Source organism: Boleophthalmus pectinirostris, unplaced genomic scaffold (assembly GCF_026225935.1).
Source record: "Boleophthalmus pectinirostris isolate CB_2022bp ecotype Guang Dong unplaced genomic scaffold, ASM2622593v1 HiC_scaffold_16, whole genome shotgun sequence".
In the NCBI taxonomy this organism is placed as follows: Eukaryota; Metazoa; Chordata; class Actinopteri; order Gobiiformes; family Gobiidae; genus Boleophthalmus; species Boleophthalmus pectinirostris.
In genome coordinates, this window is record NW_026571095.1 from 18,400,698 (window position 1) to 18,417,405 (window position 16,708).

General features: G+C 38.3%; 1 protein-coding gene across 1 annotated transcript in view; it reads left to right on the plus strand.

The window, feature by feature from the left end:
• The first annotated feature begins 240 nt into the window (after window positions 1–240).
• Window positions 241–16,708, plus strand: part of LOC110170369 (capping protein, Arp2/3 and myosin-I linker protein 3-like) — a 68,869-nt gene continuing 52,401 nt past the window's right edge. The window contains exons 1-5 of the mRNA XM_055151956.1: window positions 241–392; window positions 3,211–3,305; window positions 14,731–14,781; window positions 15,423–15,482; window positions 15,561–15,682. Coding sequence (XP_055007931.1) covers window positions 329–392; window positions 3,211–3,305; window positions 14,731–14,781; window positions 15,423–15,482; window positions 15,561–15,682 — 392 coding nt within the window. The 5' untranslated portion in view covers window positions 241–328. The remainder of the gene's footprint in view (window positions 393–3,210; window positions 3,306–14,730; window positions 14,782–15,422; window positions 15,483–15,560; window positions 15,683–16,708) is intronic.

The following is a 16,708-nucleotide window of genomic DNA, read 5'->3' on the forward strand; positions in this document are numbered from 1 at the left end:
GTGCACATTAAATTTCAAAAGATGCAGATCGCATACTAATCTTTTTTAAATATTAATGCACATCCAGCGATAACCCTCCCTCCGCCCCCCTCCTCTGTATCACCGCTCCTCTCTCTCCTCTCTTCTCTGCCTCCGAGTGTCCTGGGGTGGTGTGCGTCGCTTCTCATCACTTTGCGTAGCGGCTGTTGCTGCACCTGCGGGCGTTGAGAGCCGAGACAGAAGGGGGAAAAAAGAAAAGAAAACGCACGGATCTAAATAGGACACTAAAAAGAAAAAAAACAGAACTAGTATTGGACCGAGAGGCGAGGCTGGTGAAGCGCAGCGCACCATGGCCTCAAAGGACTCCACAGCTACGGCAGCGGGGTTTGCCAGCGTGAGCCGGGAAATCACAGGTAAACTTCGGCTTGAGTTTGGCGGAAGTGCGCGTAAAGCCCGCGAGTTAACATCTCTTAGCAAAGTGGAGCATGTCGCTGAAAGCATGTGTCGATTTACTTGTATCGGCTTTGAAATGATTGCCAAATGAAAGAGCGATTCCCCACAGGCTAAACACATGAAAAGGATAGCCTACAAAGCGCGCATTGTAACTTCATCGGTTTCAGAGCGCGTTGGCTTTCTAATTGATCTCTTTGTGAAATTGATCACACGTTGGGGTCCTTTAACCAGAGTTATTTGAAGTACCTGTGTGGCTTTGCTGTGAGTCGTTCATTACCAGAATTCTTTGTATGATTGCGTAGGAGATGCGTGGGATTTGGTTGGATACTCTCATAGAAACCAAGTTGGTGTTGGAGAAATGTAGCCTGCTTGATACGTGGTTACTAATGATGTTGAAGCAGTTAAATCCCTGTATAGACTACAAGCTGCTCATCCTGGCCAGGTCTCCGTCTGTCTGGCACAGCGATAACAGCCAAAAGCGTTAGGCCATTAACACACCTGCCACTCTTGCACCAATGGGGATCAAGTGGGGGCGAGGGGGGCATTTTGGGAAGAGGAAAGTGAGAAGATCCATCAAACTGTCAAAAAATGCAATGTGGGATTAGAGCTTGAATTGGACTGGAAATAAGATATTTGATGTTGTTGTTGACCTCTTGTGCTACCTGTGACCCCTCTGAGAGCAGACGACAAGGTCAAGTTCTTACCCGGATTAACGTCAAAATCTTTTGCCTGAATCCTTTTAGAGGTGTATAGCTGTCACCTTTCCCAACTGTTCACACAAGAGAACCAACTTTCTTTGGTCTGTGAAAGTATTTGTGAAAGAATTTGAAGGTGGGATGGCAGTGGGACATAGTGAATCAGCATGACATGTTGAGCATCTCCATATGTAGATGTCCTAGAGTGCATTTCTAAACTGGTGGTCCCTAGACATATGTTGTGATAGCCTATTTACAATTTTGCATGTTCTCAATAGATCAAGTGGTCATAATGTTATGTGTAAAGACATCTGCTTCTTTAACAGAGCCATATGAGACAGACTGATGCCAAGTCTCCCATATTCCCACACAGAGTAGTCATTACTTGTGCATGTCCTGTTCCTAATTTGCTTCTCTTCCTGCATTTGAAATCTTTATTTTTACCGATAGAAGGTTTAGAATCATATATAGAACATTATCACAATAAATTACAGACACAATTTTTCATAACACTAATAGATAAAAAAAATCAACAAACTCAATTGTTAACCCCTGTTACCTTATTTCTTTGCATTAATATTTACATTTTCTCAGAACTGGCAGCAAGCTTTAACTTCTATGTTCCTTTCTTAAACCACGATTCACTACACGACATACAAGCAGGATTTTACAGTTACTCTATGATCTAGCCATGCATCATAATTTGTCCCTTGTCCTTTTGCCTCACCATTTTTCCTGCTTCTAACTTATCTTTGATCTTGATTTGCTGTAATGTCCCCAGTAGCATGTCCCATGAAAAGGAGAATCTGACTTTACATGCCAGTGGTCATAATGTTTTGCTCTATCACTGAACACTGACATTGTATTTGAATGCTGGAATGTGGTGTGCTCTTTAATTGGTTAAGACCCCCTGCTCTTCGTTTCACTGGTTCAGTAGTTCAAGTGGGGCCCCTAAGATTGCAGCCCCTGATCCTGTGGCTGGTCCCATTGAAATGAGAGGAGCTGCATCTCCGCCTCTTTCTCGGTCTAAAAATAGCCCGGTTATGAGTCCTTTTCAGCTAGAGGTTGTCCAGACTATGTTGTATGTGCTTTTGTGTCTTTTTGTTTGAGGTTTTGGGCTTTTTGCTCTGACTGTTCACCCCTGTGGTATTGTCCTATATATAACTCAAACAAGCCACCACCATAAGCAAAAGTATTAGAAATGTCTCTGGCATGTACAGTATATTTTTTTCTGGATAACAACAGCAAAACTGCTAAACTTACTGTGTCTCTCATGTTAGATCTTGCAATAAAGATGCACCACATAACATTGCAGGTTGGGGGTACACCACCTGCTTGTCTCCTTGGAGATGTTAATGCTTTGTCCTCATATCAAACATGTCTATCTAGCATTTATGCCATTATTATGGGTTTTGTATTTCCCATAAATTCAATCAAAAACATGCATTATCATTGCAAGCTCCTCTCTGAGCTCTAACTTGGCCTGGTAGCATCTGTTTGCCTCCATGGAGATAGATAAGTTTAATATTATTCTGGGGAACATTCAAAGCGAAAAATTACATAGTACACCTTTAACATCTTACTGGAATTTGCAGATTTGTGAAACTTATGGCTCTTTGTGACTGAATTATTATGTAGGCTAAATTCACATATTTATCTTTTATACTAAAAGATTGTTGATATAGTTGTAGTATCTTAAAATATAGTGTGTTTATTCTTTGTGCCTGTCCTAAAAGCTGATTAGTGAGAGGCTTGCTGGTGTAAGGGCTTATGTCATAAATTTAATGCCAAATCAAAATGCAAATCACTGCACAACTGAAGGCAGGTGATTTGATGTGGTGACCTGAGAAGAAGCCAAATAAAAAGATATTCCATACTCTACTTTTCATATGGTCCTGCTCCACTTTATTACAACTTTGCTTTGCCAAACATAGCCAATGTTAAAGTTTATGGACCCTCCCCGTAAAAGCTTTTTACAGTGCATCTAAGTGCATCCCAGGGCAGGGTTTTCATTCTGTTATGTGTTTTCATTATATAATTAGTTTTTCTGCCTTATCTTGTGTTTTTACTCTCCCCTTCCCAGAGAGCATCAGGAAGGTGCTGGACAAGCAGCCCATTAAATTTGTGCGAGCCATCAAGCAGGACACGAGGAGCGGCAAGTCAGAGGACAGGATTCTGGTGAGACCCACAGTATACTACTGCACAAAGACATCTATTTAATCACCAGTTGTTCATTGTACCATATCAAAGACTTCTGATGGATGCATTATTTAGTGACATTCCATGTAGTTACATTTGTGATGTCGGTGTGGCTTAGTATTAGACAGAACAATGTCTGTCTAAAAGTAGATACTCATTTGAGTAGAAATCTAATCTAATCTCCTGAAATAACTAATAGGACAAACTTGGACCTTTTCTGAGTTTAGAATGGTCTGTATGGTCTATAATTGAACTAGTATAATATGATAATATTAAATTACTTTTTGTTGTATAAAAATATGTCTTTTAATCATAATTGTGCTATACCAATTGCTTTAATCAGTTTTTAATAAAAAAATGTTGACTACCGTTCCTAAAGATAGAGCGCTATGCTGTGTGATTCTATTTTGAAAACCATTCTACTTAACACAGTATTAACTTACTTACACTCTGTAAGTCCTCGTGTTTTCTTTTTGTTGGTGGTGAAATCACAGCCCTAATTGAAGGCGCCATAAGAAGTCCCAAATGTGTTGGACACACGTGGTGAAAATCAGGCTAAAGAAGACAGTTGCAGAGCAGATCCGAGTGGAGTGGACACTGTGCCATGGCCTAGTGCGTCCAGCTGAGACTTTATTAGAAGTGGCAGGACGGCTTTAATGCCCTGGGCTCGACTTTAGCCTGCGATTGTATGTGCATGTTAGCCCCGCCATGATGCAAGACTGGGGGCATTTTATTATTGCATCTTTTTCCTTTGAAGAGACCTGCCTTTAGTGGGGCACCAGAGGGTGAGTGGGTGGGCAGCCTTGTGATGTGTTCAAGGAGCTTACGTGCGCACAGGGACACTGCTGTTATGGAGAAATTGTCAATTAGTCAGCTCTATTACCAGCCGATCGGTTTCCAAATGCGACATCCAGCTCATTTCCTCCTGTGAAGTATCCGAGAAGTACTAGATAAGCGAATCGGAGCTATTAATCAGTAATTTGTCGCCCTATCTCCATTCTCCATCCTGCCATCTTCTCCCATATACAAGACTGCAGAGCTTTTAGGAAGATGTGAGAAGGTCGAAGTGGGCCTCTGTAGATTTTTAGTACTGTTGTGGAAAATTCAGGAAAGTTAAAAAATGATTAATTCAGCCTTGGATTCATATCACTGTTTAGAGGATATTGTTTGAGACTTGAGACTTTTGGAATCAAATTAACTTTTTGCCCGGAAATAGAAGATTATATTGATATTTGGTAGAATGAAGTGCCTTGACACTTAGATATCAGAATGAAGATACTTTAATATTTTTGGTTATACATGAGATATATTGGTTGCAATTTTACAATATATGGTTTCTTTCCTGCCCTTATAGAACCTGTCAGTAACTTTCAAATCAATAATATTATAAAAAACTAATTTCATGTCAATAACTGAGAATATTATACATGTCTTTGTTCCCATCTTTCCTAAAAAAACAACACAACAGTGTGGCACCCCTCCCCCTGATCTTGGAGCTCTTTGTTCCCCCTTCTTATCTGTCCATCTAAATTATTCTTCTCTCCATCATCACTTTCCAGTTGCCTCGCACCTTCACCCTGATGCCCTTCCCTCCAACTCAAACCTATTTAAAGTGCATTGAGCTCCTCTGTCCAGCTCAGGCGATTCAATTAGATCTTTGCTGTAAATTAGTATTAATTCATTTTAAATGTACTTTTCAAATAGGTGTTCATTGTTCCAAATAATTCTAAAGCAAATGGGTGCTGCTGTCAAGGTCTGCATGCTCAAAAAGACTTTTCATTCCATTGATGGTTAAATATGTTTGATGTGACAGTGAAAAGATAAGAAGGGTTGTCTGAGTAGAGTCTTACAGTGGTTCAGTGTTGCTTGGTAATGTTGTGCAAAGTTAAAAGTGGATTATTTCTGGATTTTCAGCCTTGAATATCCTTTCTATGATGTTATTGTTTGAAGTTAAGTATGGTTCTCCAATGTATTTTTTCTTCTTTTTCTTTTTCTGGGGTAAAGTTGAAAGTGTAAAAGCCTTATCATGTTACTGAAACCATAGCACCATGAATAGACTGCATATAAAATGTATATAAACGCTTAGTAATAATTTAATATTTCTTAAAATATACTTAACCAGTAACACATGTACCGTAGGACCCAAGGCTAACATTTTAGTTTTAATGTAAGTTCAGATTGGATTGTAATATTCTTAAAACAATAATGCAGAATTCAAAGCCATAAAGGTCAGTCAAGTGTAGCACGCACAGTATATGTATGGCAGGTCATTTATTGTATGATTGCATAGGTCATAAATGTAAACTATAAAATTATTAGTTCTAAAATGCCAAGAAAATAATCAAGAAATAACAAATAATCATGGAGTTCGGAAGGTAGCAGATAGGAAACTGTTTTAAAAAAATATATTTTTATTTCTTAAAAGTGAATGAACCACAAGAAGATGTATGATAATTGGTCCTAGGTCTGCAACAATTAATAGATATAGTTGTGACTAGTCGACTATTAAAATAATAATAATAATAATATTTTTCTAATTGCATTTTTTTCTGCACTGCACAGATGCTAAAAAATATGCAAAAAGCCAATAAAATCTATGATAAAAATGGCTACATAGAATAAACAACTGTTAGTTGCAACTAGGTCTGTGACTATAATTACTACTTTGACTTTCAATATGTGAAAGCTGGAACAATATATTTTGGGGCTCAATATTTATCTTGGTACTTTTTCTTTGCAATAGTGGACAGATATTTGCCATTTTTCTGTGCTATGTTAAGATTTGAGCTGTAGAAAGTTGAATATGTCACGTCTGTTTGCAATATTTTTTCTCCTTATGTTGCAACATATCGTGTTTCAAAATTTGTTATCGTGACAGACCTAGTTGCAACCCTAATTAGTCCGTATGTGTCACTTGCTTTACCAAATTTATACATTTCAGTTTCTTTATATACTCTTTCCTCTTCCTTCTGATCTCTCCCGCCCTTTTGCCCTGAGAGATGCCAGTATCCAGCTGTCTGTGTGTATGACTGTACCAGCCATCACACTGCGACACATGCAGAGGGCACAATCCCCCATCACAACTCACACAGACACAGGCAGAGCACCGCATGACATCCCAACACCACCGGGGGCAGCGTGGATACCATCAACACACAACTCATACTCAGGCATGCACTGTATACAAACCAACTTCAGTACAGTTTGACACGATGGGAGGCTATATCTCATAACACACTTGGTTAGAAACCAGCCCCAACAGCCATTCTTAGATCACCCTATTTGGAGATTAGACGCATCTCACAAAACAAAGCCGTCTTCAAAGGCTGAGGGTGGAGAGTGGGTGGGTTGGGTGCATTGGGAGAGGGAGGGCACCCCACCAGAGGAAAGACACAAGAAAGAGGAGTGCGGGTGGGGGGAGGAAGGAGAGCTGTTGTGATGCTCCAGTTGCTGCTTGGCTCTTGTCTTAGGCCGCTTACTTAACCTGATCATTGGCTGCGTTTTCCCCTTTGTTGACTCTGCACTTCTCCGTCCTATACCTAATAATGGGTCTATTAGAGGCTGCCAGTGGTTGACAGGGCTGAGTGCGCTTGAACACTTGGACACTTGATTTTCTGTGCCGTCTGTAGTGGACTCTCAGTGTAGAGTGTGATGTTGGACGCTACTACTGGGCCCCGGTTTTGATTCTGGGCATGCTCTGTGCAAGTGTGCAAGTATGAATATGGATTATCTATAATTAGCATCTTTATGATATATAGCCAAGAAACTGGTAGCCTCAGCCATACCTCAGCACCATAGGAATATTTCAATAGTGTTATAGTACATTGTTTTAGCTTGCCTATTCAGTTTTATTTAGTTTCGTTTTCCTTTGTGAGTTGTAATTGGCTGTAGACAGTGGGCACTTGATTCCGACAGACTAATAGGTTTTACTTGGAGTTAAGTTGAAAGAAATTGTCTATCCTCTTGCAAAGCTGCTAAGCCTTTAAGCTTAACTGTATGGATTTTATGTTATATGGACAAGTTCAGACAATTCATTTTCTGAAACGTCCGCTAGCCAGGTAGAAAAGGAGAGTGAGCTCACAGAAATTTAAAGAGGGTCTATTATGTAAAATAGACTTTTTTGAGCTTTCTGCAGTGTTATAATGTTGTTCCCTTATCAAAAAACATGCCTGAAGAGGTTTTAGATGTCATCCATGCATGTTTCAGGATTTTAGCAATATCTTCCAGGCCTTCCTATTTGAACTGCTGTAAGATTCTGTGCAATGCTTAGCCCACAAGCCTATATCATCCATTCTCCCTCGTGACAATTCTCCATAAATATATACAAAATCATGTTACAAAACTGTACACAGCAACTTAACCTGATGCGATATGCAGTAGTTTCATTAGCGGGATGCACACTGATTGCGTTGTGATAGCGCTCTGAATGGGGAGTGAGCAAAGAGAGAGGAGCCAAAATGAAAGTGAAACTGTTTTCTGCAAATACAGCATTTTCAAAACAACAAAAGGTAACATGGTGATCTAAATATGTTATGTGGTAGCAGTTAATACCCCATAGAAAATCCCACAGAAGTCAAGGGAAAATATTTTGTATATTTATCGCTGTTATTGTCTAAAAATAATCATTAAAATTCTCTATACAGCACACTTGTACATATTTAAAATTGGACTGTACACAACTCTTATATTGCTGCAGAGACAGTATTAATAACATTATGAGAAAATGAGGAGGAAATCGCTCACATGGCCCAGTGAAAGAGTCCAGCTGTGACAATAAAAGTAAAGTACAAAGCGTTTGCAGAGGACTGGAGGCTGCTGCAGCGTTCAGTATTGCACACCCACACTCGCTCTTCATCACTCTCTCTCCATACTCTTCATCATTCTCTGGTGTAATGGTTAGCACTGCCACTGCATCTGCCATGGCTTCCTCTCATGTCCTTCCCTGCGCAGTCATATCTTATAGCATTTGAGTGAGGAATGAGGCCTGTGCTTTAATTAGGATGGCTCTTTCTTTGATTTTCCTAGTTTCCCCATCGCAGACTGTGCAAAGTGTGGCTGCTGACCTTCTATGTGCCCCACGAGAAATACTGGGGAATGTGGTGCTCTTCAAATCTGCCAATATGCCCTGATACCTATTTTGTCCATCTCTTCCAATACATTTCTTGTCTTTTTCCAATGGATCGTACTGTAGCCTTTCCTTCCCGTTTTTGCTTGTCATCTTCTTCATTTGTTTTGATCATTTATTTACGCCTTTTTAACGCTCAGCAAATTGCACACTCCCTACCACTTTGCAGCCTCTTCTCTCCGTCACATGTCCTAAATGACCCTGAGACCTCTCTCTCTTCCTATTATGTCCCTCATATCACTCGCCCCCCTTTTGAGCATTTTATACAGCCTCCTTGCAATCTTTTTGATTTAGTGGCTTTGGACTCTGATTTAACAGAATTTTATAACAAGATGTGTTTTTAAGTTTGGCATTTCTTCCCCTCATTTGGCTGCATCATTTTTGGCTGTAAGTGTACGAACACTCTCTCTTTCTCTCTTTTTATTTCATTCATTTTCTGCCCACTTTTAAAGCAGGTCCTTGGGGCATATGTGCTTTGGCCCCTCTCACTTATGCTTCAAACAGCCGAAGATGCACTTTTTGGATTCCGTTTTAAAGACAGATTACTAAATGAATGTAAATCACGTGAGACTGCTTGTGTGCATACGAGAGAAAGAGAGGGGTCTGTCCAAAATCCACACTTCTACTCATTATATTCAAGGAATGTACAGTTTATAACTGATCCTGAACATGTTATATTTTAAAGGTGTACTATGTAGCATTTCTGGTTGAGGATCCACCCCTTGCCTACCTTACTCAGACGTGTGATGTTGTAATGACTTGTCTTGTAGGCAGTTTTAGTTGGTTTTACAACCCCAGGACTGCATCTCATGTGTGTGATAAGGTGCATGTTCCCTCGTCATGATTTATACTCCTTGGACCTTTGTGGATCTTGGTGGTATTTGTTGCTTTCTGCACCGATGACCCTGACCTTGTTATAGTCCCTGTCTTTCTCCTATCTGACAAAAAGAATAACTATTTCTAAGTTTTAAAACTAAAGACAGAATGAACCTTACCAAAGAATGCATGTTTTTAAGATATTTTGGGAGCAAAAAAGACACTAAAACTTATGAGAATATGGAGATAGATACATTTATGTTATACCTTGTAATACAGTATTATAGCCAAAGAAACAACATTTACTTGGAAACCAGAAAGAAGTCAAATAAGGATCAGGTGTGTGGAGATGCAAGCCTGATCAGAGTAAGGACGTAAGTGTGCAATAAACACAACCAAAACAACAACAAAATAGTAGTATTTGTTGGTAAAAATCTCAAAAACAACAAAAAACATACATTCTATGGCATTAAATATTACATATGGCACTGTGAATGAAACTTAACAATGACTAAACACCATCTAAATGAAACCAGACTAAACAACAGTAATCAGAACTTAATAGTGAAGGCAGTTTGCTTGACGTTCCTTCTGATAGGCTAATTATTAGGGGAAGAGTTAGGAGTTGCATTGCTGGGTTTTATTTACTTTGTGTTGTTTCTTTATTGATTAAGTAATAAATTCACAATATGGTGTCCTCATTTTTGCTGTCTTGTTTGAAGTGCCCTCGCTGCCTGACAGTTTATGATTAATATAAGCTGGTGCCCTCTACCATCACACCACACTGACGGTTAGAAATGCATTATTTGTTTTCAAGCTGCTGTCTACCCCTACGTCTCCCAGCGTGCCCCTCACATCCTCCCAGGGTCTGCTCAGGGCTTTGAACTCTCCTGTTTCTGACACTGTGCCATTGGGAGAAGCAAGGGCGCCTCCTCTCCGTATCATATCAGCTGGTCCTGCGTCTGACCGCTACATGCTGCAGAGTGCATACCCTTTGATGATGACAGAAAAGAGAGTCCTTGGACCTGAGTTATGTGTATTACCTAGGTCTTTACATCGGTATTTTTCCTGGAATGTTGCCAGGAGAAAAATTAGAAGTGCAATTAGCTTTTATTTAGCGCAGTATTCATTGTTATCTTGCAATTACTGTTCTTTAAATGCGATACACAGCCATATTTTCTCAGTTAATCTCATATCAGGTTTCTTGTTTTACTTTCTTGGCTTCTCTGAGCATACAAATTATACACTAGAGATAAAACAAAAGTACAAAAACATCTTACCCATATAGATTCTCTATTGGGACTGTGATCTAGCGTTGCACTGATCCAACTTTTTCATTTCTGATACCGATATCAGTACTTTGACTTCAAGTATCTACTCATACTGATGTTCACTGATAACAGTGTAGGGATGGAAAATGCCATTTGTTTTCTTAAAACACAGTTAACTTATTACACAAAAGACCCACTTGTGTTATGTAACTGTTATTTATCCTTCAAATAACTCCAGAACAGCTTTGTAAGAGTTCAACACAAGTTCAAGCATTATGATAAGTTCTTGGTCAAAATCAGTAATTAGTCTTATTACATCCAATTCCAGGATATCAGCTTATCATGAAACTGATAACCAATCCAGCTAATGTTTCAGTATTGGTGCATCCCTTCTGTGATCTACTCATATTCTCGAATCTGTGGGTTTAGTATTGTCTTATTTATTGCAATATATTTCACACTGATTTATGTGTAGCAGCTCTGTTGTCAAGAACAGGTGTACTCTTCTCAGTTTTTTCTTTACACATAATACAAACACAATTATGAATGGCAATTATTATTATACACATAACTTAATGTGTGGATGGTGTTCTAGTCCTTTACATTTAAATATACTGTCATTGTTTAAATTGATTTATTCCTGTGTTGTTTGAGCTCTCTAGTAGTCTAACCATGTTCTGCTTAAGCTAGAATTTACTCTTGCAATGAAACACAATCCTTTTACAGTGACTTTGAGCAAAAAAATTCTCAATTTGAGAATTGATGGTTTTAAAGATTTGCTATTATGTTGTTATTTAACTTTGACTTTGTTTCAGTTTCCACAATTTCACACTACAGTTTTAATACATTGCCTTTCTAACACTCTGCACTTGGAAGTAAATTAGTGTTTGTGTTATTGATAATGTCTAATGATATCTCTATAGCTTGTAGATGATATCTTAAACCAGTCGAAACCCAATGCAGAAGGCCTCATGAAGATCAAAAGGACTGGGGCTTTGAATTATTGATGCATCTTTTACATGACGAGACTTTCAGACAGGTTACAAAAGAACTGATATGAACTTTCTCAAACATTTTTCTTTCTTCTGCCTCAAACTCTACAAGTCTGAGATTATATAACAAAAGTTTTCATACTTGATTTGACTTACAATAATATTTCCAAGCTGTATCTTTTGAAATCATACACTGACAATGTTCCCAGGTATCGATCGGAGTCACAGTTCAAGGAATGGACTTATTTCATAAAGCAGCACAGTCCTATTAACTTCCAATTGTAAAAAAAAGGTGTAGAAAGTTGTTTTGTACATTCTGTAAAAACGTGAATTTGATCTTCATCTCAACTAATATAATTGCAGCAGTCCTGACCTTTAGTGTTAACTTATTATAGGGAATTCATATGAAAGTGAATTATGAGTCTTTGTAGATCTAAAAGTCCCATATATTTATGCTTGTGTTGTAGTACATAAGTCCAGAGGTTGCATAGACATTCTACAGTGGATCAAACATTTTACCCTCCTCCTTATGTAAAATATGTTATTCATAAGAAAAAATATTACACTTTTCATTCAACTACAAATCAAATCAAATGGTATCTATTCACAAAAGAAGTCTTGTAATTTTGCCAGTATCTGTTTTGCCAGAGCTGTAGTCCTTTAGCTGATTAATGGTTTCTTAGCTGACCAAATGTTTTATTAGTCAACTAATTATTGTATTGGGATTGTAAGGATTTATGAGGACCACAGCTAATGTCTTTTCACTCATGAAGACACTGTTTACTAGTCCTAGTGTTTTTGTGCTAGATCCTAATAATTTTGAGAGCTTTTCCCAGTGCCGCTCTGAGCCTAGGCTTGTCACAATAACAAATGTTGAATGCGATATATTGCTGCAGAGTATTACAATAAACAAGAATAATCAAACTCAACACATAAAAAAAGATAAGCTGCAATAAATAAATAGCAAAATGATACATAGTTAGTTAATGGATCATCAAAGTAAATTATCTGACAGCTCAAATGTTATACTACAAACAAATCAGAAACAGTTTGCCACTTTTGCAAAGAAAAGGTCCATGCAATAAGTCGATATAGTAATTATCGGACCAGGCGTAGCTGTGTGCCCTTGTAGTCAATGCATTGATGCACAGGGCACGCCTTTGGTCGATAATGGATTTCTTTTGTTAACTACAAGCCTACAGCATACTCTTTAACCTCCCCTGAAACCTCTCTTGTTTGAGTTACCTTGTTAACATTTTAACAAATAAACTGAAACAAAGCACTGACAGTGACATAACTCTCCTAATTTAAGCAATAATCACTGTTTTCTCTCAGTGGCTGAGTGTGTCTGCTTTCGTTGTATTAATGTAATTGTAATTCGCAGCACTGTGGTCCTCTTTGTAACATTGGTGGCCTGTTAAAAAACTCCAGGACATACAGCAAGCTGATGTGTGCGGTCAGCTTTGCTCACAGTCAGCATAGTATGGCGTAAAGGAATCTGAAGACTTTATTATCGGGAGGGAAATCTTTGCCGTCCTCGCTTCTCTGTCTCCCTCTCTCCATCACCATCCGTCTTCTTTGTGCGTCTCTTCTTCTTTCTTCCCGTCTCTGCCACTCAGCGGGGCGCCATTAGCCATTCAGCGTGGAGAGACCTTGAGGAATTGAAAGCGACAGAGCAGAAAAAGAATAGAAAAACTGCAATGGGAAAGGAGACAGGGGAGTTGGGAGGAAGAGGTGGAGGAGAGGAGGGTGTGAGGGCAGCGCCAGTGTCAGCGGAGGTGTTACCAAAAGCAGGCAGGGCCCAACGTGGTGCATTGGCCCGATGGAAGAGATTGGAGGATTAGGGGTAGAAGATGGAGGAAAATGAGCAGATTTCCATGGAGATGAAAGCAGGGTATGTGGAATGATGGAGAGAAGCTGGGAAGAATTATGGACAATCCAGGAATAGGGTTTAAGCGGGAGGGCAGAGAAAGAGCAATCGGGAGAGTGTGGCCAACATCTAGACAAAAGCTATAGAAGATGAACAGATGCACTTTGTATGTAGCCAGTATGCTAATTGCAGCTTAGTGAATTATGAATGGGATTAATTGCATAGGCACTAGCAGAGATAGTCAGTGTTTCTATCACTCACTCAGTACAATACACTTGTAAATGTATTTTTGGCAGTTTAAATTGTTGTGTTATTGTTGCTCATTCTCTCTCGCTGAGTTTTGTTCAAGTTCACATCTAAAGCATCTAATAATTCATCTTCAGGGGACAGGCAGTCGATGTGGCAGCCCTGTCTCAATAGAGAGATTAATGATGGAAGACCGTCCATGGAAAACGTCAACTTTTATTTAGGGTTGTTTATTTATTGCTGTTTAAAAAACAATGCCTGTACCCAGCAGTGTTTTAGGTTAATTTTGAGATACAGAACAAATAATTTGATTTAAAACAGATTTTTGTACTTGAGGCAGTGGTGGAACATAGTTAATTAAAAGTAGTAAAGTATTCTTAAGTTGTAGGTATTTGTACTTTACTTAAGAACATTTTAAAGTGGATACTTTTTACTTTTACTTCACTATATTTAAGAGCAGGTATCTGTACTTTCTACTCCACTACATTTTTGAAATGGACTGAAAAGTAAAAGTTTAAAAAAAAAATTTTTTTATCATGGTTTAAGACCTGCTGAAAAGGCTGAGGGTGTATAATATGTTCATAGTTTGAACAAAGAAAAATATGCAAATACCGACATCTAGGAAAGCAGTTTAATAAATTAAGCACTTTTTTTTTTATGTCACACATTTTATACTGTAGAAGAAATTAGAGTCCAAATCTTGGCATCACATTCACACTTACGAGTCACTACCAGTGTCTTGAGGTTCATAGATTTGTTATTTTACTCTTTCACATATTATTGTACATTGCTACACTAAAGCTTTGTCTACTGTATTTACACATCTTAAAATAGCCCCAGCATCAAACATCGCCCAGTAAATTGGACAGATGTCACACAATCTTGCACACAGTTTTCTCCACACACATGCTAACCTCATTAGCCGCTTAATGTGTGAAGTGCTTAGCGTACGAAGCTTTAGAACCAACATGCCGAGATGATTTGCTCTTTTTACTGGGTATTTGTGCCGCGTGCTATTTTTGCTCCAATTTGCATTTCACATTTCCTGCTTTTTGACACTAAAATGAATGTGTTTTTGTCGCAGGTTCTGGCTACATGGCGACTGTATCTCTTCGCTGTCAAAGTGCCCACCAAGGTAAATGTTCCCCAGCCCTCCAAGGAGTTTTATGGCTCTTTTAGTTCCTGTTTTGATCTCAGGGTAATTCAGCAGCGAAGTAACAAAAAGATGCAGTTCATGAGCGAAAGAAGGCGGGATAATGATGATGAATAATATAAGCAATGATCTGAACACTTTGGATAAGAGGCTAAATGGGTACAAAAATTGTGTTATGAAGCTGATACAGTATGAATTATTATTCTCATTTTAGCATTGAAATGTGACTTGAGACGTAAAAACAACTTTGAGTATACAGTATTATTATGTTAATGAGGCTGGATCATTGTTTAGATAAATTGTTTTTGCAATAACTTCTATGCAGCTGTGAATAACTGTATTCTGTAAGTATTAGATTGAAAGAAAATAAAATTACAAACTGCAAATTGTTTTTTTTTTTTGTTAATCTGATTGATGGAATAGCTTGCTTTTGTTGGCTTTGTCAGAATTTTTTTTCGCGGAGTGAAAGAGCTGGGTAGTTTTCACAAATTAAGAAAACTCTGATGTTATGAGTGCTAAGAAATCCTTAGTATATAAATGTTTAATACACAGTCAGAAGGCTTTTGAAATTATGATTTGAATTACAAGAACAATGAATTCACTTTGGTTTGGGCTCTTTACAGCTGGAGGTTACTTTCAACTTCTTAGAAATCCGGGCAATGAACACATATCCAGAATACCAGGTTGGCTATTTATTTTTTAATCTTAAAAAGTGAATTGTGCTGCTCATTTACACATGCTATGCTGTCATATTTCATCAGGTTGTTATCGACACAGACAAGACAACCTACTCTTTGAGACTGCAGACACAGGAGCAGCTGGATCTCATGGTCAGCCACATTAACTTTGCCCTTTCCCGAGTATTCAACAACTCAATCTATGCGTAAGTACAAATACATAGCTCATTGTTGTTTAATGTAGACATGTTGAGAGCAGGGATACATGTGAACATCAAGAGGCACGTCCAAAAGCATATACATCATTTCCATATGGTCTTATTTGTGCGTTGAGCGTATAACCTCTGTGTTTAAATCAGCCTTGCTACACAAAGTGAGTAGGTGGTTTTTACCTTGAGGCATCGTGTTGTAGTTTTGAAGCAGCTTATTTAAGCAGAGTGTGGAGAGAGTGAGAAGCTAGAGGTAAGAAACAAATGCTGCATTATACAGTTTATGGGGGAAAATTAGTAGTGCTCTCTGAATAACTCAGATGATGATGAATAGGTTTAGCAACATCTGGCTATATGTGTAAGCGATATCAGCGGAATATGGTTAGAAAATATGGACAACTGTTTCAGATAGGACTGTGCAATTGATGGAATTTTAATGGAAATTGACCCTTTGTCGTTTGTACAGTAGTTGTTAATAATTTGGCATTTTTATTTGATAGGTCCACAGCCAAACTCTGTCTATAAAACGAGTTCCATAAGAGATAACAGATTTTTTTCCTGATGAAGTTAAAATGCTTGAAAGCCATTTTTGTAATACAACCCTAAAAACTGAATTGCAAATTGTGATCTATCAATATGTGCAAAAAAAAAAAAAAAAAAAAAAAAAAGAAAAGAAAAGAGACATACATTTTTTGGTGCATCCCCCAGGTTACATATGTCAAAGCATAAAACACAAATGTTATACTAGTATATGTTAGATATGGTTATTTCTGATATTAGTTCTGATCTGATTATGGGTTCAAATTTATTTCCTAAAAATAAAAAGAGGAAATCTTCATTCTGAAAAGTGTTTGTGCCCCTTCGTAAAAATGAAAGACAAAAATATCTCAGAAAAACACTTGATCTAATCTTAAAGGTGAAATCCATGCCTAGTAGCCACTTGAGCCCCTGTCTCATGTACCTATCTGCCAGATAAAGCGTCCAGTGCACGTGCCTCTCCTCTCTTCTCCTCTCTTGGCCTCG